The 23771-nt window shown below is 38.4% G+C and overlaps 1 protein-coding gene across 3 annotated transcripts in view; it reads right to left on the bottom strand.

Annotated features, from left to right (window-relative positions):
- Positions 1-23771, bottom strand: part of FNDC3A (fibronectin type III domain containing 3A) — a 198360-nt gene that overhangs the window by 52257 nt on the left and 122332 nt on the right. For 2 of the 3 annotated variants that reach the window (XM_006879501.1, XM_006879500.1), the window contains 4 exons: positions 16251-16327; positions 10149-10386; positions 4384-4656; positions 1241-1299 (listed from right to left, as the gene is read on the bottom strand). In XM_006879501.1, the coding sequence (XP_006879563.1) occupies positions 1241-1299; positions 4384-4656; positions 10149-10386; positions 16251-16327 (647 nt within the window). Of the gene's footprint in view, positions 1-1240; positions 1300-4383; positions 4657-10148; positions 10387-16250; positions 16328-19996; positions 20100-23771 lie in introns of those variants that run through there. The other variant, XM_006879502.1, reaches the window with a different exon arrangement.

Below are 23771 nucleotides of genomic sequence, written 5' to 3'. Positions count from 1 at the left end.
ACATACATACATACACACACACATATACGAAGGGAAACAATCAGAAGAAAATAAAATTGCTAAAAGTGATTATGTTGGAGTAGTAGGTAAAGAGATGTATTTTTGCTATATACATGTAAATGTATTACTTATTAAAAAAATACTCACAAAAAAAAAAGACATTAATTGGAACATTTCCTGAGCTACTGTGGTGCTTTTTTAGTTTTTTTCCTACTTTTGTTAAGGTCTTTTCTGTATGTAAGTGTGATTACTGTGAAAAAACAGTTTAGTTTTCTTTTGTTCCCCCCATTCTTCTCTCAAAACATCTTTGATGCTTATTTGTGCAGTTTTCATATCCATATTTCTTAACGGCTATATAATTTCATCCAACAAAAATGACACAATTTTTATATACCCGTATTAGGTATTTTTACTTTGTATTAGTATTAATGTTACAACAAACTTATTTTTTTTTTTGCCTGTAGGTGTTCACTGAGAAATGAAACCTCAGGGTTTCATAGAACTGTAATTTCTATTTCTTTTGATTACCAGTGAAGAAATCAAGAGTCTTAATGGGTTTAAAAAACACATCTGGTATGAATTCTTTAAAACTAATTTTTTTATTCTACCTGTTGCAATTATTTTTCTAATATTATTATGGTAATCTTACAATGATAAAGTTATTTTGAAAACAGATAAACATTGTAATGTAGCCAATTCTGCTTCTATACTGTTTTCTAATTTCTTTTAGTACGTGTATCTGCTTGTAAAAAGTTAGGAAACACTAATATTTTCCTAGTTTATATTTAATACTTTTTTTTAAATTTAAGGGCACACTTTATGACAATTTAAAAGGATTTTAAAAAATATGGTTAAGTAGTGGTACCCATATTATTTACAAGATCTTTGCCTGACTTCCTTTTGTCATTGTTGATTGACTGCCGCTGAGCCGAGCATGACTCATAGCGACTCGAAGGCCTGAAGCCTTTCTGTAACTATCATCATTTATCAAAGTTCATAGTTTCCAGAGGCATGCACCTTAGGAAGTGGATGCCACTCCTGCTTCCAGTAAACATTTATAGTATCATTTATTTTATAGTAAATCTTTCTTTAAAACCCCTCTCAGATTCTTAACAGAATGCTATGCTTCATTCTTAAAAATATTTTGTTTACGTTTTAAATAAGGCCTGGATAAAAATACATAAGCATCTTATATCAATATATTAAATATAAATAGCAATAAAATAAGTAAAATACTTACCACTGGTTTGGCAATATTAGAAAGAAGTGCTTCAACTGCTTTAGTTTCAGCATCTTTTTCTTAGGGGGGGAAAAAAAAACCAAACTAATTAAAAACCTCTTAAATACTACCCTTCTCTCCCAAAGATCTTCTGAACAAGTTGGTATTTTAGACATGTTTTCTAATTTATGTCCTTAAGTTTATACATAATTTATGTTCTAAGCTTCTTTTTCGAGAATTCAGGTATCATATATACACTGAAGTTTTTAGCCCTTTAGCATTTTCAGTTTTAGCTTCAATTTTCATTTGAACTGATATTACTAATTCTAACACCATTACTATTTATCTGCTAGCACCTGTTAGCTGTGTGTTGGGGTCTTGTGTGCTGTGAGGATGGAAGCCATGCCACCAGCAGTCATGTATGCAGTGTCAGTTTCAGTGGTGTACCTAGACTAAGACAGACTAAGAAGGACTTCTGAAAGAAAAGGCCATTGAAAATGCTATTAAAAAAACCAGGAGTAGAACATTATCTGATACAGGGCTGGAAGATGAGGTCCTCAGGTCTGAAAGAAAACAAAAGTTTTCTAACCTGAGTGTTTCACCTTCCAGTCCTATGTTAGTATTCTGATATTCTTCCAAGAGTCTTACATTACTGCCTTGGAAAGAGTTAACATGTCCCAACAATTAAGGACCTTCATCTGCTGGTGTTGCATGGTCCCAAATACGGAGAAATAGCTGCTAATATCTATTAATAATGGAATTATGTGAGCCTAGGAAAATTAGAAGTTGTCAAAAATGAAATGAAATATATGAAAATTGGTACCTGTGGGGCTAAGGGTTTATTGTTCGAAATGGCTTCTCTAGTCATTGACTCTGACATGTAGATGGGTAAGAGAATGCAAATAGCCTATCGACACAAATCCTGGGTAACAGTGTAAAATATCAAGAAAGTGGCATCAGGATGAGAGGCTGGCTTAATATCAAACTGTAGTATGAAAAAACTTTGCTTGCTGAAAACAAAGTAGACTTAAAACATTTACTGTTCAAGATCAAAGACAGTATAGATTACATCTTAACATAAAGAAAACAAGAACTGTCCTATCAGGATCTATAAATGCTATCATGATAAATTGAGTTGTCAAGTACTGAATTTTTCTTAGCTCCACAATGAGTGCCAATGGAATCAACAATCAAGTAATCAGATGACTTACTGCACTGAGCAAATATGCTTGTAACAGATTTCTTTAAAGTACTGAAAACCAAGGATTTGTGTGCCTGACTCAAGCCCTGGTATTATCAATTGCTTTATACAGATACAAAAATTTAGACAACAAATAAGGAATTTCTTGAATTACGGTATTGGTGAAGAAAACTAAGTATACCACAGCTTTGTAAAGCAAATGTGCACCCAGAATGCTCCTTTGAAGGGAGGATGGTGAGACTCTGTCTCAAATACTTTGGGCATGTTATCAAGAGAGGGCACCCTGAAGAAAGATGACATACTTGGTAAAGTACAAGGTCAGCAAAAAAGAGGAAGACTCAACCCGAGGGACCGACACTTGAGCTGCAACCATGTTTACAGCAGGGACTGTGAGAAGGACTGGACGGTACTTCACAGAGTCATGGAGAGTCCGTCAGGTTGATGGTACCTAGCAACCATCACCACCACCACAACATATATACGCGTGCCTCTGTCAACACGTTAATGATTATTTGTTCATATGGAAAGGTGTACTACTGCTGACAAAGAGACTGTAACTATGAGCTTAAGAGTGCGGGAGATGGTGAGGATGGCACAGGACAGGGCAAGGTTCACAACTGTTGTTCACTGGGACGCTGTGAGTTGCAGTCAACTCAACGGCCCATAAAACAACAAAACTAACATGTACCATAGTATTTATTAAATACGTTAAATGTGCTACATGATGCTCTAGCTTCTAAAATCAAAAGAAAAATCTTACATGGCATTTAAACTCTTGAAACATTCAGTATTACAACAAAACAAAACCCAAAAGGATTTCTCTAGAGAAATTCTGGGGATTTGGTGTTAAGCAGCTATGCCGCCAGCACAAACTCATGGGGCTCAAATTCATCAGGTGCTTGGCAGGAGCAAGAGGGCAATCTCCTTTGTGATTCAGTTCCTCTGAAAAGCCAATGCAGGGTCAGCTATGAGTTGGCTGCGACTCAGTGATATATTAACAACTGAGCAAACTATATAAGGAGGAGTAAGAGGCCTATCATTACAGTCAACAGTAATTTGGCACTTATTTTGTAGGAAAACAGTCATGTTTTTAATCCCGTTTATATTTATGTAAAACACAGGTATGGAGCTAGTAGTTAGAAAGTGTAGTGGTCCAGAGTTCATACTGTAGAAATCACTGATTTGAAGGACCCAAGGGAAACTTGGAATGATGAAGAACTTTGAAAGAAGATGTTAATTCTTTCTCTTACCTGTAGACTATATTATAGCGAGACTAATAAACGATGTACCTACTCACTCTGAGAAGCACGCTGGTGGTGCAGTGGATTGAGATCTGTGTTTCCAGCCTAAAGGCCCGCGGTTTATATTCATAAGTTGCTCCATGGTAGACAGATGTAAAGATCATAGCCTTGAAAACTTGGAACTTGGGGCAGTTCTACTATCATTTTTGTTTTACTATAATAGATAGTTTTATTTTTAAATTTTTTTAATTGTGATTTTACAGAAAAGTTGGATTTTCATTCATTCATTGTTACAGCAAGTTCTACTATCTTACAGGGTTCGTATGACCAGGCATTGATGGCGGTCAGTTTTTGGTTAAGTTGTTATGAGAGGCTTTTAAACAAATAAACGGGGGGAAATGAGATTTGATAAAACCCAGTGTTATCTGATAAAAGGCCTGGAAAAGGAATTAAACTCACGTAAGCTTTTTCTGATACTGGGTTAGTAATATGTAGTATTCAGATCAATTACTAAATGAAATTTTCCAAATGGATAAAACGAAATACTCTAATAAAATTTAGGTTCCCTATTTTTTTCTCATGTTTGGAAGTGTCAAGTTATTAACTTTTAGTTCATATGAAAAAATAATTGCAGGGTTAGAACACATTCCAGTAGGTTAAACACTGAGGAAAAGAGAATGACTGAGGAAAAGTAAAAATAACTTTGGACTTGACATGGTTACCTTCTATTTCCATATCAACTTGTGTGGTGCTTTTCCCTCTCCCTGATTTGCTCTTTGTTGACCCGGTGTTTAAACCACCAGCATTCTGCCCTTTTATAAATCCGTCATTATGTTCAATTGTAGGAGAAGGGCATTTCTGGGGTGATGACGGTGGACTGCTTATTTTATCTTTTTGTGTTAATTGACGATCCTTTAATTTTTTCTGCAAACGTTCATATGTTTTACTAGATCTTTCATCTCTAAAGTTAGATCTTCCATGTATAGGGTGAGCATCTAGAAAGAAAGAAAAATTGTTACAAAGGTCACTTTTCCCCAAACATGTTTATAGCATCATTAAGCTGTATAATCTTATAAAGTGTTTCAAAGCAATAATTTTGTAAAACAAAGTTATTTGTCTCTCCCCAGCTGATAGACCAAGCTTTGTTTTAAATGTACAAAAACTTGTGAATTTTTCCATCTGTAACTACTACCCTTCAAAGAGACAACCTGGAGTTATGTTATGATTACTGCAGCTGGAAAATGAGATCAGAACTGACTTGTGTATTATTTTTTTTCTTCTGAAGTCATAACTTTTCACATCTTGGTCAACATGAAAATATAAGATAGGTAAAATGAACTAACACTGACTGCTTAAATTCCTTTCTGACTCAAAAAAAAGCAAATCATCATTTAAGAAGAAAATTTAGGGAGCTAGCAAAAACAATTGAATGAAACAGTTTAGAAATAACAGAGTCTAGGCATAAAATTAATGATGTCAATCCGGATGCCACATTCCTCCTCATAAAGTCCAGACTCCTGAATGATCTATTCTGTATATAGACTGAAAAGGTAGGGGAGATAGGATGGATCTCTGGCATCCACCTTTTCAACCCTGAAGTGTTTCCTAGCTCTGTTCTGAAGTCTGCTTCCTAATCCAAGTATAGGTTTCGCATTAACACAACTAAGTGTTCTGGGATTCCCATTCTTTCCAAGGTTATCCACAAATTGTTGTGATCTACACAGTATAATGCCTTTGCATAGTCAATGAAACATGGACACTCTTCTGATACTCTCTGCTTTCAGCTAAGATCCATCTAACTCGTTGGCTATAATGTCCCTAGTGCCACAGCCTCTTCTAAATTCTGCTTGCACATCTGCCAGTTCTCTGTCTCTGTACTGTTCCAATTGCTCTTGCTTGCATGTGATACTGTTCTGTAACTTTCACACCTTACTGGATCATCACTTTTTTGAACGAGAATAAATATGGATCTTTTCCAGTCAGCTGGCCAATAGACATCTTCCAGATTTCTTGGCACAACCTAGTGAGTGCATCCAGGGCTGTATGTGTTTGCTGAAATACATCAACTGGTATTCTATCAATTACTGGGAATTTGTTATTTATCAATTCCTTCAGAGCAGCTTGAACTTACTCTTTCATCACGATTGCCTCCTGATCATATGCTGTTTCATGAAATTCTTCTGTGTTAGCCAATTCCTTTTGGCATAGTGACTCTGTGTACTCCCTCCATCTTCTTTTGATGTTTCCTAGATCATTCAACATTGTCCCCATAACATCCTTAAGTACTGCAACTCAAGGCTTAAATTTATTCTTCAGTTCCTTCCACTTAAAAAATGCCAAGCGAGTTCCTGTGTTATGCAAATGACGTTACTTGCTGAAACTTAGGAGAATCTAAAGCATTTGCTGCAGAAGGTCAAGGACTGCCTTCCATATGAATTGAAGCTCAACATTAAGAAAACAAAGATTCTCATCAATGGGCCAATTGGCAGCATTATGATAGACAAGAGAAGAGATGTGCGATTGTTAACAGCTTCAGCTCGCTTGGCTCCACAATCAACACTTTTGGTACCAGTAGCCAGGAAATCAAAAGATAAATTGTATTGAAAATCTGCTTTCAGGGACCTCTCCAGAATACAGAAAAGCAGTGACGTCAGTCTAGAAACTAAGATACATATGAGCCAAGCCATGGTCTTAGCAATTACTTGCTATGTATCAGAAAGATGGACAATGACTATGGATGAGAAAAGAATTGATGCCTTTGAGTTGTGGTGCTGGAGAATAATGTTGAACATACCATGGACTGCCAGGAGAAGAAAAAGGTCTGTTCTGGAGAAAGTAAAATTAAGTTTCTCCTTGAAAGCAAGGATTTTGAAGCTCTGTTTCACATACTCTGGGCGGGGAGAAGAACATCACGCTTGGGAGGGTGGAAGTACAGCACATTAGAAGAAGACCCTGAATGAGATGGACTGACTCAGTAACTGGGGTAATGAGGATAAGTGTCTTGGAGACAATGAAATTGGCTTACAATAGGGCAAAGTTCAGAGTTATTGTTCATAGGCTTGCAGGTGACTTGATGGCACTTAACAATACTAAACTAAAACCTTAAGGTGACAATATGTAGGCAAAAATGAAACCATGATGAATAAAACAGATTCAGTTCTTAGGGGGTTACAGTAAAAGAAAATAAAATCCCTACATCCTACCTTCACAAAAAATAAAACTTTGTTATGTTTTGTGAGCGACTGGGCCAGGGAAGATCTCTCTGAAAAAAGTAATTAAAGGAGAAGGAAAGCCTTTACAGGTAGAAACAATACCACAAGCTGAAATCTTGAGGCAAGAAAGAGCTTGGAAGTCTTGAAAAGCTGAAAGAGGAGTTTTGGAGTGAGACAAGGCCGTCAGCGATCATGTGCTACAAAGCCTGCCGTTTATGGCAGTGGTTTACAACAGAGCCAGGATCATGTGGCAATGTCTATAAAAAGAGGTAAAGATACAAGTTGTCAATAATTTGATTTTACTTGGATCCAAAAATGGAAGGAGCGATCAAATGATGTACTGCAGCAGAAACATCTGCAGCAAAGGACTTTAAAGCAGAGATCAAGGATATAATTTTAAGGACTAACAAGCACCTGATCTAAGCTATCATCATCAGTAAGAAAGACTAAGTAAGAATTGATGCCTTTGAATTGTGATGCTCGTGAAGATAATAGACTATGTAATGGACTGGCAAAAGACCATGCACATTTATCTTGGAAGAAGTGCAGATAGAATGTTCTTTAGAAGCGAGGAAATTTTGTCTTACATAACTTTGGACACATTACCAAGTAAAACAGAATAAGGTCAGTGAAAAAGAGGAAGCTCTTCAACGAAATGGCTTGATGTAGTGGTTCAAGTTCAGTGCTTCATTCTGTGGTTATGGTTGTGTAATATGGGTCAGAGTCAACTTAAATAGTACCTAACAGTAACCGACAGGGGGCTCTGGTAGCACAGTCCATAGGGTGTTGTGCAACTACTCCCTATGTTACCAGTGGCTCTGTGAGAGAAGGATGGGCAATCTTTCTGCAGAATTTATAGTCTCCAAAACACCAGTGGGGCCAGCTATGATATGGTTCCAACTGGACAGCAATGAACTGAATGAGTAACATATGCTTGGTTGTCACATGGAGAAGAGGAGTACCTGTCACAGAAAAGAATGATCTGTCTCAAAAAGTCAATATTGCTGCAATAGAGAAACTGTCATCTTGAGGGAGGGTTTAGGACTTTATTCTAAATTCGATGAGAAGTCACTGAAATATTTTAAATAGGAGAATGATCTGATTTACATTTTAAAATGTTTACTCTGGCTGAGAACAAATTATTAGAGGCTAAAAAGAAGCAGAAAAGCAACTGCAAAGCGGCTACTGCAGTTGCTGTGGCAAGAAGTGATAGTGGGTAGGCTTCAACAGACAAATAGTAAGTTAGGGGAACTTCTGAGAATAATCTCATTTGGGGTTGAAAAACAACAAAAATTTAATCACTGGGTTTTCATATAAGTTGAGGGGATAGTGGCAATGGCTGCCTGAAAGAAAAACAGAGAAAAGTAGGTTCTGGGGTCTAAAATTGAGATTTACGTTTAGAAAGGTTATGACTGAGATGCTCAAAACATTCAGTTAAGTAGGCTCTTTAAGAAGGCTACAAAAAAGCAACTGTGGCTGAGAGGAAAGGTTTGGCTGAATAAATAAATTTGAGAGCTTTGAGTATACGAGTGAGTTTAAAGATATGGGGAAAACAATAACTATTTTGAGGTAATCTCATCTTCTCAACCATTTATTATCAGTGTATTAACTCTGAGGATAGTCTCATACTGTTTTCTTAATCCCTCGTAATAGTAAGCCAATTTGCGTAGTGGTATCACAGCCTACAATCTTTAAGACAGACATGATTTTATTCAAGAGAGGTCATACAATATTTGTCCTTTTGTGATATACTGAAGCATACACCTGGTGGCTAAGTGGTTTGTAGTTAACAGGGGTCAAAAGGAGGGAAAGAAGATGCACTGGTCAAAGGTAGGCCTGTACTACAACTCCAACTGCTGTCAGTTACACCCTGTCAAAAGCTGAACTGAAAAAAGTTGTGATGGATATAGTTACAACGGCCAAAAAGAGACGGCATAGCTGCTGAAACTGCTTACATATAACTAGAAACTGCAAGGCTCCAGGTTCTTTGCTTTGAAGGTTTAGAGTCAGTGGTTCTGTCCTAACTCCTAGTTCCTGTGTAGTGCCCAGGGTCTAAAGAGCTTGTATGCATTCATTCAAGTCACAACTGGGTCTCTATTTACATGTAGTAACAAAGGAAGGAGGCAAGCCAGGAACCAGAGGGGCATATTTATTGGAAACGTATGATCAATTGTCTCCATAAGCAACTAACTTCCTTTTCCTTTGCAGAGAATTGGATGGTGCCCAGCTACAATTATTGCACATTATGATCAGATTCCAAAGACAAATCCTAACTGGAAAAATGCAGAATGGAATTTCACACGCCGATGAATTCTGTAACTTTCTGGAGCCATGAAGGATATAATCCTGAAAACTATTGCCCTGAGATAATTTTTAAACCTTAAACCAAAAATATCTCCTGAGATAATTTTAAAGAATGCCTGCTATGAACATTATGCTCTCAGACGAACTATCTATCTGGGATCAGACAGACAACTCCAAAGAACCTCAGGGGGCACTGTGTTTTTGTTAATGAAGGAGGTAAAACTAAAAGAAAAAGGAAAGTGAGAATGGCTGCACAGCTGGAAGAATAGAGTCAGTGTTATTAATCTGTGCATGCAGAAAGGGTTGATCTGGTGTATGTTCTGCAGTTTTATTTTCAATAACAACAACAAAATAAATAAAATTTCAACTCAACAAACTAAACTCATTGCCATCAAGTCGGAAGGACTCACAGCTGACCTGCCAGTGGGTTTTCATAGGCTGTCAACTCGATGGGAGAACACTGCCCATTTTTCTCCCATGGAGCCGCTGGTGGATTTAAAATCCCCTGACTTGGATTAGCAGCACAACTCCTTACCCACTATGCCACCAGCGCTCCCTGAAAGAAAATTTAGAAAGGAGGATAAAAAGGGCGGGGGGGGGGGAAGATGACTTGATTATTCTTGGTTGAAAATTTCCTCAGAACCCAGACCACAATAGAGAAATAAACACCTGATACTGTTTGAACACAGTCCTACTATTCTGGAGTGATATTTTACAGTCTTTTTTTATTTTGTTATTACTCATCTGTCTTGAAGAGTGATCATAAGGATGAAACATCTAACACTGCTTGAGATGTGTTTGAAAGTGACTATAATGTAACTATTGCTGATTCTTTTGCATAATGATGATGATAGGAAAAAAAGAAACCATCATCAAAATGACTGATTCTTGCCTATCAGTAACAGTATTATCTTGCATATAAACTAAAACTATCCAATTCAATAAAACAGGATTATTTTAAGGTGACTTACCTACATCTCCATATACTTGTGAAGAGGGATACTGTGGCATATATTGTGTTGCCATATCTCCAGCACCAGTCACTGGTGGGTACATATGGTGTGGTGGAGGTGGCATCATGGTTGGGACAGGAATGAAACCAGGCAAAGGAGGATGTGGAGAACGATGTATCACTGTGTGACCACCAGGGTGAAACTCTGGTGCCTGTGGAACCACAACAACTCTTCGAACACCATTGTCTTCAATAACCTACAAAATCAGATTAAAAGTTTCTTTTTCTGAAAAGAGTTGTATCAGACTAAGAAATCTTAGACTAGTAAATAAAAATTTAAAGAGTCAACATGAAAAGAATTTATTAAGTACAGTAGATATATATGAAACAGTATTGAATATGAGGTGGCTTGTTAATGCCATAAAAAATTTAAAACACTGATGAAACTACCTAAGCAATAATATAAGCAAAAAAGAACACGACAGTGTTATTTATACTGTCAAGTATATTCAGTGAAGAAGTAATAATGAAGAGAAATTTAAGGGAATTTCTCCTTAGGTATGATGGGAATAAGCAAATAATTTCTGTTCCGTATGAGGGGAGAAGAGAGAACAAGTTATATAGAAAGATCAAATAAAAAATGGAAAAAAACTCCAAATCCAAACAAACCCCTGAATTAAGAATCAGAAAGCTAAACCACATAACTGGAATTTTAGAGAAAAGATTCTTATTACCATAACCAGGACAATTTTAACAATTGATTATTTTAAGGGAGATGAACACCAGTTATATATTAACCAGTTAAGGAAAACATCTTTGCCTTTGAGGCTTAGAAATAAGTTTTTTTGATGGTCACACTCTTGAAACAGATTTTTTTTAAAACATTTTTACTGTGATTTGAGTGAAAATTTACCTAACAAACTGGTTTTCCAATCAACCACTCACATACATTTTTAATGTAATTAATTACAATCCTCACAGTGTACCAGAATTCTTCTCACTTCTGCACAGAGGTTCTCATTTCCTTTAATCCTGTACCTTCCTCCTCGCCTTCTAAGTCTGGGCAAAGGCTACCCTTTAGCATGGCTGACTGTTCTAAGAAGCAATTAGCTCCCTGCTGCTAGTGTTCACCTTATACCGTACTGTTTAACGAAAATAGAGCACCGGGCTTAGTTCCAGGCTCAAAGGAGGACTAAGGGTTACAGCCTCTGGGGTTCCATCAGTTTTTACCAGACTATTAAACCTGGCTATTTTTATGATTTTGGATTTTGTTTCACATTTCTCTCCCACTATGACCAGTACCCCCTACTATCATTCCCATTAGAGAAGTGAGCATTTAATTCTTCTGGTCTTAGGTTTGTAGAGTTTGAGATTTGCATGGATCCTTGGACCAACTGAACGGTTTTGTATGCATCTCTGTTTTTCTTCATTCTAGAAAGGGACAGACCCAACACTTTTACCTTTGATAACTTCCCTCAAGCTTTTTAAGACCCCATTCACTACTCAAAAGTAGATCTAGAACACTATCTCTGTGGACAATGTTATACCAATTGATCTGACATTTTCCGAGATTATGGTCCTGAAGACCTAGGTTCAGCAATGTTTTCCCTTAGTGTATTTGGTTATGGTTAAGAAGCTTACACAACATTGCCCCCTGCTGGTTCTGTGATACACATGAGTGTATTTACAACATACACTACTATGAATGTAGCAATATCATGTGTTATATATCTTTGTATGGTCACAGGTCCATGTTCATATAAAGCTTATCTGACTATGTATCTACTTGCAGATTAATGTTTATAATTTTTTAAAATTGAAATGATATATGAAAAAAAAAATCCAGTAAGGAGAGGAAACTCACTCTAAGTGGGGAACAGAAAAACAAACAAACAAAAATTAAAATAACCCAAAAAACTGCCACGGAGTCACTACTAACTCATAGTGCCCACCAGGCCTAAGGCTATAAATTACAATGTGAAGAGCCTGTCACTGTCTCCCAGTAAGCTGCTGGTGAATACAACCACTGGAGATATCTCTGCATTAGTGGTACAACTTGGAATGAACCATACCACATACCAGTAGAGCTCCCTGAAAGGGTACACACTGCAGTATGAACAGGTGCCTCAGGCAGACTTCATGTGAAGAAAAACTCGAAGTGAAGGAGTCAGTCATGTGAAATGGAAGCTCATTCTGGGAAGAGGGAATACTTAGAACAAAACCTCTAAGGTAGAAGTGAGTCTGAATGTACTCATAGAATGCAACGAAGCCAGCGGGTGAAAATCATAGTAGGGGGCAGAAGCAAGTAATGTCAGAAAGATAAGCGAAAATGAGGAACAGCAAAGTCACACAGGGTCAGAGAGGTTATTAAAGGTTTTTCGGTATTTACTCTCAGTGAAAGAGGTAACTATCACAAAGTTTTAAACAGGAGAGTGGCCAGTGTTTCCAATCAAGGGATAATTTTATTCCCTCTTAGACACGTGGCAATATGTAGAGATGTTTATTGTGGTCACAACTTAGACTGCATACTACTGACATTTAGGGGGTAGTGGGTACAGAGGTCATGGATGCTACAGTGAAAAATTATTCAGCCTCAACTGTCTCCAGTGCCAAATCAAATTGTGTCAACCTAACACAATTTTGGTGGGATTACTCTGACTGCTAAATTGAGACTAAACTGTAGGGGAGGCAAAGAGCAAACATTTAGGAAACTACTGCAGCAATCTAGGTATAAAGAGGATGTGACTTGAATAGTATGGTCCCATGGGAGGTGGTAAGGAGTAGTCTATATTGTGAATATATTTAAAGGCAGAACAACAAGATTAGCTGATGACTATATGTCTGAAGTGAGAAACAGACGTTAACTTTGAATAAGATAAGAAGAGATGGCATGGAGTATGCCAGTGATGATATGAGGCCTATTCAGAATAAAAAGTCTGTCTCTCTTATAGGTAAAGAAGCTAAATATGTGGGTTGAAGGAAGGCAGACTGCTCCTGGATGAACACTTGCTAGTCACACAGTCTCAGTGACATCTCTCACCTCTAATTTCCGACTACATTTATCCCGTGGCACTTGGGTGGTCTTAGTAGTATTGGAGCGCTTGCAGAAGTACTGGTGGTTTAATGGCAGAATTCTAGCATAAAAATGGATTGGATTGTGGCCAATACACCTCAAGAGTATCCACTACCCATCTAATAGTGATTCTGCATATGGCCATGAAGCTGAAGAATACATGTATGTAAGCAAAATGTCTAAAATAAGAACAACGAAGAAGACAGACCTGCCAATCTACTGTCAAAAATCAGTCAATGAAAACCTTATGGATCCCAATGGTCTGATCTGCAAGTTATTAAGATGGTACCATGGCAAATTAGGTCAAATGTGTTGGAGATGATGAGGCTGGCTCAGGATAGGGTGCTGTACATAGGATCGCTATGAGATGATTTGACGGCACGTAACAACTTGTGTCATCTGGATGTTACGTGAACACTGCATCATAATCTTGTCCTGTCATTTTCTTTCAGTATCTTCAATAAGCCTTCTGCCATTTCACTCAGTGGGAACGGACTCATAGCTGACCCTCATAGGATTTTCAGAGGCTGGTAATCACATTGGGGGAGAAGGTCCCATCACTCTTCCTCGGAAGAGCTGGTGGATGTGAACTACCCACTTCTGGGTTGGCAGCACAATTCCCATCAACTAGGCTACATGAACACCAATAACATTGGAGCTCCAGGAGCTATGGCAATGATCAAAGTACTCAGTCGGATTCCCTTTTGGGTTTGGTTATTAATCTACCATATCACTAATTTCTCCATATTAGACATAGTTTCCCTAGCATTTTCATTGGCCTTGTAGCTTTTAGTGGAGTTAATTCTTCAACAGGTTGGGCCATTTTTTCTGATTTTAAGGATCCTTGACTGTCTCAGCAGTAATATTTACTCATTCTCTACTCTGTGTTATTTAATAACCATTTGTTTCAATTTCTAATCACTACTACTCCTTTGCCTCTTACTGCTACATTGTAAAAAGGTGAATTTTTTAGAAAGTACAGTACAAATGAGCAACACAGCTGTTTATTATAATTATCAAGATAAAAGTATTATAAGTTATATACGTATAATAACATTTTATGCCAAGAGACACAAGACAAAGGTGTGGCATATGGAAAGAAGTTACTATGTTCCACTTTCTGACTGGGATTCCGGAACTGTTAAACTTTATGGGACCACAGACATATACTATGACAGAGATGCTCCAATAGGAAGGTGTGAAATGTATGACTGTACTTCCATTCTTCCCAGGAGTCAGTTCTCCTTTTGCGGCACTTCATATGGTTACATGCCACTGAGCTGATCTGGACTTCTGGTTGACTCATGTGAGCAGAGAACTGTGCTCCGTGAGGTTTCGACGGCTATGAGCTTTCAGGAGCAGCTCACCAGGCTTTTCTTCGGAGTTGTCTCTGGGTGGGTTTGTACTCTCAATCTTTTGGTTAGTAGTACAGTGTGTAGTATCTATACTACATAGGGATGCCCCTTAATGGTGGGCTTTATATATTTGACAGTGTGCTTATTACAGTATCCCACTAATATTTTGACAAAAACAGACATGAAGAGAGGCCTAAAGCAAAGTTCAGGTAAATGTGAAAAGGAAAAAAAGAAAAATGAAAAAGAGTAAATGTGGTACCAGGGCAAAGAAGGTGTCTATTTTCAGACCGGACTTCAGGTAATGCATGCAGCCTACTTAGAATCTCAGCAAGGGGAGATATTTATTTAACACCTGCAGATCTTACAGTTCAATCCAGTTTAAAAATGTTTAGTGTATAGGTCGTTGAGTTGGAACCGACTTATCACTGAGCCTCTAGTGAGTTTTCAGAGGCTGTAAACCACACAAGAGGAGACTTCCCATCTCTCCCTCATGGAGCAAATGGTGGCTTTGAACTGAGTGCCTCTGGCTTGGCAGCACACTTGGCCACCAGAATTTCAGAATAAATAATTAGCTGTACCTTATTCATGAAGTCAGAGCTTCCCAATTAGGGTGCAGGAAAGAATGATACTAATCCCCTAAACTTTTCGGATTACAGGAGTAAATACTCTTTTATCTACTATAATGTGCCATCTAACCTCTAGTGGTTCAGTGGTGAGAATTTGGCTGCCCATCTAAAGGCACTTGGATCCAATCTACCATCTGTTTCAAAGGAGAAAGATGGGCATCTCTTCTTGTGCTATTTACTGCCTCTGAAAACTCGCTGGAGGGACAGCTATAAGCAGGTTCCCACTTGATGGCACACAATAGCAGCAATTACTAGTTTCTCTGTGTCATAGTATGAACAGGGTTAGAAGCACTGTGTTGGGTTATCCCAAAGCAAATAACTATTTAAAAAGAATGTTAAGGTTTATTTTTATCATTTAAGATATGTTAATATTCACATATTAAAGAAGATGAAACTAATAAATTCATTTTCTAACTAATTATTTAAAGATAAGACCAAAGGAAGAATATTGTCAACATACAGGCCATGGTCTTTGCAATCACTTGTTATGCATCAGAGAGTTGGACAATGACTAGAGAGGATAGAAGCAGAATTGATGCCTTTGAGCTGTGGTGCTGGAGAAGAATACTGAATGTACCATGGACTCCCAAGAAAACAAACAGATTCATCCTGGAGAGGGTTAAACCAGGCTACTCCTTGGAGGCAAGGATTCTGGGGCTTCGTCTGACATGTTGTAAGGAGGGACAGGTGCTTGGAGAGGGACATCATGCTTGGGAAGGTGGAGGGACAGCGCAGGAGGGGAAGACCCTCTATGAGGTGGATTGATTCAGTGACTGGGGTAATCGGGATGGGTGTGTCGGAGGCAGTGCGATTGGCACAGGATAGAGCAGGGCTTAGGGCTGTTGTACATAGGGTTGCTATGAGTCGCAAGCAACTCGACGGCACATAACAATGACAACATTCCCATCCTCTTAGCATATTAATATATCTGAAACAGGCTTACCAAAGTTAAACAATATTATAATCCTGAACTATTAAAATAGTAATTTTTCATCAAAATAAAAGCTAAATAAAGAGTAATAGCACGGTTACACTTACAAAGACAGAAAACTAACACAAAAACCTACCTGTGGGGCATATCCAGGAGGCACATAAATAGGAGGCACAGAACCATTTGGAGACATCATTGGAACCTGAGCAGGACCTGAAAGGGTTAAGGGGATGTTGTATAAACCCACAAGGTATGACAAGCCAGAGTTAAAAACAATCTTAATTATGCTTAGAATGCTTCTAACTAACATAATAGTGATTGACTGTGTTATGATGAAAAGAAGTTCAGATGGTTGAGTTGCTATGAAGTAGAAAAGCTGTCTTGTACAGTGTATGTCTCTTTACTAACAGGAGTGCTTTTAAAACTCCTCTGGTGATAAGAGTCACCTGGGAAAATCTTCAAACACACATTTTCTGGCTACCATCACTCACTGCCACCAAGCTGAAAACAACTGGAGCGATTCTCCATCTGGGTTCCGAGACCTGTGGCTCTTTGGTCCACTGGAGAAGCATAGTCTTTTGAGTAGCAGCTCAATAGACCACCAGAGCCCCTTAAGCTATTGTAGAGATTAACTCTGAAAACCAACTGTTTTTATACCATATTTGACTCACAGCAACCTTGCACTGGGTTTCCGAGGCTGTAAAACTTTAGTGCAGGAGGCTGCTTATTTTTCTCCCATGGAGTCTGACCCACAGACTTTTTAGCAAGACTCCTTTGAGATACAATGTTTAAAATGGTCCTGAATCAGGGTATTTCAGTTGCAAATATTCCAGGTAAGTCTTAGGATTGTGCAGGCTGAGAAATGCTGACATAGAGGAAAATAAAACTAAAGTTATGAAACACTAAATTTTAAAAACTAGTAAGAAAAAGTAAAAAAGGAAAAGCAGTTAAATGGGAGAATAGTTAAAAATTTCAAAATATTTTTGTTAGGGTTAAAGAATTCTTGTGTACTAGGTAAGCTGTCTCTCTGGTGCTTAAAAACAGAAAAAATGCTGTTAAGAGTATATTTACCCAAGGGAGAAAAATTTTTTATTGTTCCTTATATGGTTAAGTTCTTTTTCTTTTAAATAAGTGAAAACCAGCTTGTCTTACTCCTTTAACTCCTTTTATTTGTATAGTTTATCTAATTGCTGTCATAAATCCTATCTTAAGTACATTTCTATTCTAATTTTCCTGGGAATAAACTTCTGGAATAGGTGGTTTATTTTTTCTAGAGCTTAAATCTTATTTGCCTTACACAACTCTAATATCTCATCTTTAGATCCTTTCTTTGCCATAACCTCAAAGAGAAATTCTTCTGAGGAGATAATGTTTAGACTGCAAGAGTCTGATTAAAAACATAGTAAGGGAGCTTCTTTATATGTATAGTTTTAATATACAGAGTTCACATAAAGGGTCTCAGTTATCTTCTACATAAAAAAAATGAAAGAGGAAAATCTTAGAAAAGAAACAAATTTCACTGGTAACATTATACATACTTTAGAAAACAGAATGAAAAGCAGGACAGTTAGAGCAAACCTGGATTAGTCTCCTCTAAGGAAGAAGGCGGGCTGAGGACTGAACAAAGTGTGCGTGGAGGATGTCTAAAGGGGGAGGGGAAAATAGCTTGTTGGAAAAGGGATGTAGGAGGAAAATACGAAACTGTGGTTAGCAAAGGAGCGGGGAGAAGAGGGGAGAAAAGGGAAGGATGGCAAATGGAAAACCATGAAGGATGGAACGAGAGGTAAGATGAGAAACGGGGAAGATAGCTGCTGTGGGAGAGAGAGAAAGATGGGCAAATTCTCCCACCCCCAAACCTGCTGGAGGGTCACTTATGATTGGTTCCGACTTGAAGGTACACACAACCACAGAGCACCAGAGCTCCCTTACGTGGTAGGGACAGTCAAGGAAATGGGGACCATACTTGGTTAAAGAGTGAAAAGAGTAAGGACAGTGCTGTTTGTTTGTAAGAGACTAACAAATTACATTAGTAATAACTATAAAGTTTCTCAACAAAATACATCCCCATCTACAGTAACCCCCCCTAAATAAACAAAAATGTTAAAAAATTATCTTAAACTACCTAAGGAGTTTAATATTTAGAGACAGAGCCCTAGTGATGCAATGCATAACCTATCAGGCTACTAAAAATGCAAGATCAGCAGTTCAAATAGTGGCTCTGCCATTTCTAAAGGGAGGGGAAAAGCAAAGCTTTCATTAATTTTATATTCTTGAAAAACAAAGAGAAGAAGGAAAACATTTTCCTACATTCAAGTCACCACTATCTAGTAATTTACCGAGAACTCTTATGTGGTGCTTCTTTATACCTCTTGGCAAGAAAACAATTCACTTCTAAAAGCTGGGCTCAAAGAGAAAAAGAGCTCCTTTGCTTAATTCCACTGGTCAATTTACATAAAACTATAGTGAACTATCACTGAAGCACAAAAACTGGATAAAATAAGTACCCATTAAATACATGAAAATTAACTGAGAAAAAAAATCCCACTGAAAGTGGTACTTACAATTTAAATGATTACAATAAAGAAACTCCTACTACATTAAACTATTAAAGCTACTGTTTTTTTTCTCCTTCAGGTTGTTCCCCCCTTTAAAATATTTACTGTTGGTTATACTTAAAATCATGAGACTACTTAGCTGATTTGGACTGCTTTCCACTATCTAGAACAATACAAATATTATTAAATGCAAACCACAGTGTATCTTGATAGCTGCTTTAAGTATAGTTAAAGGTAGTATTGAGCACAGAACAAAACAAATCTAATCTAAAATAAATCAGCAGTAATATATTACTAGTCAAGGTCCATGTATAATGATTAACTCATTTCTCTACAAAACAATCATTTCACTCTTTCAGATAAATTTTCATACCTAAGGTTTTGGGTTTTTTTTAAGAAAAGAATTTATTGGTACCACATCTTAACATCTAATGTACTGGTATAAAGTAACAAAACAACACTCAACACTTAAAAACTCCACTGCACAGTATACCCAAATATTAATAGTTAGAACAGTGCTCATAGCATTATTGTTTACAGCACCATGTCTGTAGCAAAAACCTACACTCCTTAGTGCCAAGAATATTTTTCAATTTATGAAGTACGAAAAGATTAAACCGTAAGAGTGGACTTATTTCTGTGTGGTGTGAGGGGAATTTTGACCCAAGGCAAAAGCTAAATCTGCTATAATTTGTATCATTAAATGCACACCAGGCAAGAGTTGCAGCAATGAGCAATGTGAATACATATACATAGTAGCTCCTTCTAATAATCTGAGAAAAATCTATGCAATATCCTCTAGAAGAAATTCTATTCATCAATACCTTTAGAATTTAGGAACCTTCTCAAATTCTTCAAAAAGTGCCACTAATGCCTTAAAAAGATAGATAATTCATCTTGCATAAATGAACGTTTTCTTTACTACTATTAATTCACATCTAACAGTTTGGTTTTTTTAAAAACGAAACTACTAATTTGTCCAAGAGTTTAAATTCTTACAGAGCAACTGGCTGAAGTGCTACACATTTCCTTCATAAGGAAGCTTTCACAATGGCTCCCAAATAATCTGAAACCAATTTTCAGATTTTAGCTTTTAAAACAAAAAGCTAGTAAAATAAAGGTGCTGGAATGAAATACTCTGCAGAATCTCAAATCAGCCTAACTCTGAATATAATCTAATAATTTTATAATTACCTAGCAACAAAATATTTTTAGCGATTATATTTAACACCGATTTTAAAAAAATCCAGAGCATGATTATGATTTAGATTAATATAATGCTATGTTTCAAAATAAAAGCATAATATTAAAATAGTCAAAATCTTACCACTCATTTTGTTTTTACAGTAGCAGCAGTGAACAGAAAACCCAACAAGGAAACAGCGTAGTACACGTTAACAGCTTTAATTGGCGAATGCTTTCTTTTTTTTCAAAGCTGTAAGAGGAAAAGATCCTTTGACCGAGTCATGTGATAGGCAGCACGTGACCTGCACTGAACCCGGGAAAGAGAATGGAAAAAAAGCTGTATTCCCGGAGCAGTGCTTCTGATTAAGGAAAATGTTTTGCAATGAACGCTTCTGCCTTGAATCTGATCACCGTTTATGTTTCCTTGTAAAGTAATTAAAAGCTCAGCAAAATATCCCTGCAACCTTGGAATTGTTTGGACTCAAACGGACCCCCACTGGGCTCCCTAGGCTGTAAATGTTAATGGGGATTTACACTGATTTAGTAGGAAGAAGGGGCGCTGCAATTCCATATGCAGCTAGTTCGAATTCATCAGCTGCTCTGCAGGAGAAAGCGGGGCATTTTCCTCCCGTGAGATTAAATGCGTCTGATAAACTGGTCGAGGGGTCACCTATGGGTCAGTTCCGACTTGACGGTACACAACAAGTTGTTTAGGTGCTGTTGAGTCGAGTACGACTCACAGCGACCCTATGGAAACAGATCTGAACCCTGTCCTAACCCCAAATCTACTTGAGTGCACTGCTGCAGCTTCATGAAAAGCTGGTGAGTGGCCTTGTGGTTTGCACCCCAACATGCTTGGGACTTTGCTGTCAGAACGCCTTTAACTCCTCAAACATTAACCTCTCATTCTCATGTTTTATTTATCCAGTCTGCTGCTTTCCATTTTTAAAGTTTAAAATTTGTTAAAGGGGAAAAGGGAACTCTGATGGCCTTGCGGGAAAGAGGTTGTGTTGCCAAGCCAAAGGTATAAAGTTCAAATTCACTAGCTGCTCTACAGGGTAAAGATGGTAAATCTCTTTCCTTGAGATTTACAGCTTCTGAAACCTGCTGGAGGATCAGCAAGGAGTCACTTCTGACTTGACCTCAACTACTACCACAACACTATTGCCCGTTGTAAACTTTTTTTTTTTTTTAAATACCACATTTCTGTTTTGTTTTTCCACCTGTATAAACGAGGAACCCAATGTCACAGAAGGGAAGACAGGCATACCCCTTAGTGTAGTGAGATGGGGTGGGGGTGGAGAAGAAGAATATGTCTCAAAAGTAAGGGGAAGCAGACATCATTAAGGCAGCAAAACATTCTCCATAAAAAGTTGGGGGGGGGGGTTCCAAAGCCTCAGCATGAAGGCAGAGGCTAAAGTAGATTGCCTTATCAATGGAGAGGAGGGTTTCTCTACTCAAACATCCAAAGACGTAAAATGATAGTTTCTCCTCGGTTTGGTCCTATTCCAGCTACTCCACTGATCACTTCAGATTATCCTCAATCTTTTGTAGGGAAGAGTGCTGCAGGGCTTGGAAGGCAGAAATTTGGTTATGTGGTTAAAAGTCAGCATTTCCAACAGCAGCTGTGCTCCAGACTCCTTCACCTCAGGCACTATGGACTGCACTGGGCCTGGCCCTCTGGAAGAAAAGGCTGCTCTGGGGCCAGTCTTCCTCTGGGGGAAGCCCAATGAGATAATCAATCTTGCTTAACTGGTCAGCTTCAGAGTTTCCACAGAAGAAAGGCTTCCAGCGAAACATCTCTGCAAAGATACAGCCAACATGTCCACAGGAGTTGCATATGTAGACTGGAGAAGGACTTTAGGAGCTTGGTACCAAAGTGTAACTACCACAGGTCTAAGTGCCATTTGGTAGCTGTAGATTCTGGCCAGGTCAAAGGCAGCCAGCTTCACTGTCCCACTACCTGTCACCAGAATGTTCTCTGGCTTCAGGTCCTGATATACAATGCAATTGGCATGGAGGAAATCGAGGCCTCTGAGAAACTGGCACATAGATCTTTGATGGTATCCACTGGCAAGCCTGGTGGGGTTGGCTTCTCTAGACAGGTCCTTAGATCTTGATCCACACATTCGGGTTGGCTTCTCTAGACAGGTCCTTAGATCTTGATCCACATATTCAAACACCAGAGTCACCTTGCTTTCCCACTCAGTTCGGGTTGTAGCCCAGACATCCATCAGCCGGACAACACTGGGATGTTCAAAAGCCTCCAGCCATCTCTGTAAGGCCACTTCACGAACTGTGGTGACAGGAAGGCCCCCTCCAGTACCTTCTCCATTGGGCACTCACGCTCGAGGGTCACAAAGTGGCCACTGTGGGGTTCACAGGCCTTATACGCTGTCTCATAGGAACCGACACTGATCTCTGCCGCTGGCTCATAGCGAGAGATGGCCATTCTCAAATCAGGGAAAACCTTGCCCCGGGCTAGGAGCTGAGGGGGTAGCCCGTTATCAGAGCCAAATTCTGAGGTGCCATGTACCCGAGCAGCTTGGACATGCTGGGCCGCCAGTTGTTAATTTAAAAAACGTGATCTGAAATGTCCTTCTAAAACTTAATCCGCTATCCCCAGTCAACGTTTAAGGAATACTAATTTCCTTAAATGAGCGTGGCTGTAGCTCAAGCTCGCATTTGCCTCTGAATCTAATAAGGGCTTTCACTTTCATTGTTGGTTTTTCTTTTTTATGATTTTTAGTACATTAAAATTTTAACCTACATACAGATGCTTGGTGGATACGTTATCTGGAAAAGTGGGTCAAGATTTCTGGTGAGCAAAAGGAAGGGGTATGATGGTGCTACTGAGTGGAGTAAAACTCAGTGGTCCTCCGAACAGGTTAAAATAAGCATTCAAACATCTTTCCAAGACTCCACCCAACCACAAGCAGCAACCCCATTACAAGAACAGCAGTGATGAAGACTGTAGGAACTTCTGGAGAGGTTCTCATGATTTTCCGGTGTCATGTAAGTTTAGAGGTAAGTAAGGACTGATATAAAGATAATGATGATTTGTAAGAAGTTACACAGTAGGAATAACATTTTGGTATCAAAACATGTAAGTTTAAATGATAAATTCAGTATTTTCCACCAAATAATTTACTTGAGTCTCACTTTCCTTGTAAAATGGTTCAAACAAACAAACAAATAAATAGCAAAGCTCTGCTGAAAATAAAATCATAGATGAATTTAAAGTACTGGCTGACTCCACTCAATAAGTGGCTCATTTCGCACGTCCAAATATACTACTACTTGTTATTAAGTCACTTGCAACACATACTGACTCTGTTTACAGTATCTCTGAACCCTGCTCCAGCCTTATTGTCTCTGACACACCTACTTCCATTATCCCAGTCACTGAGTCAATCCATCTCACCCAGGGTCTTCCTCTCCTGTACTATCCCTCCATCCTTCCAAGCATGACATCCCTCTCCGAGGATTGGTCCCTCCTTGCAACATGCCCAAAGTATGTCAGACAGAGCTTTCGAATCATTGCCTCCAAGGAGCAGCTTGGTTTCGTCCTCTCCAGGTCATACCGGTTTGTTCTCTTAGCAGTCCATGGTATATTCAATACTCTTCTCCAGTACCAAAGCTCAAAGGCATCAATTCTCCATCACCCTTAGTCATTATCTATCTTTATGATGCATAGCAAGTAATTACAAAGACCATGGCCTGGATCAGGCGCACCTTAGTCTCCAGACTGACCTTGTTGTTCTTCAGCACTCTGGGGAGGTCCATGACAAAAAATTTTCCCAATGCAATCCATCTTTTGATTTTTAAACAGTTCTCTCTCTCTCTCATCTGTTTCAATTTTGTATACATAATTTATCCCAACTTTCTCAGTTGACCCCCAACCCCGATGCCAGTCC

Source organism: Elephantulus edwardii, unplaced genomic scaffold (genome assembly GCF_000299155.1).
Source record: "Elephantulus edwardii isolate Elephantulus edwardi_28Jun2011 unplaced genomic scaffold, EleEdw1.0 scaffold00004, whole genome shotgun sequence".
Lineage (NCBI taxonomy): Eukaryota > Metazoa > Chordata > Mammalia > Macroscelidea > Macroscelididae > Elephantulus > Elephantulus edwardii.
Note: the sequence above shows the minus strand (reverse complement) of the source record. Positions and strands in the feature narration are given on the sequence as shown.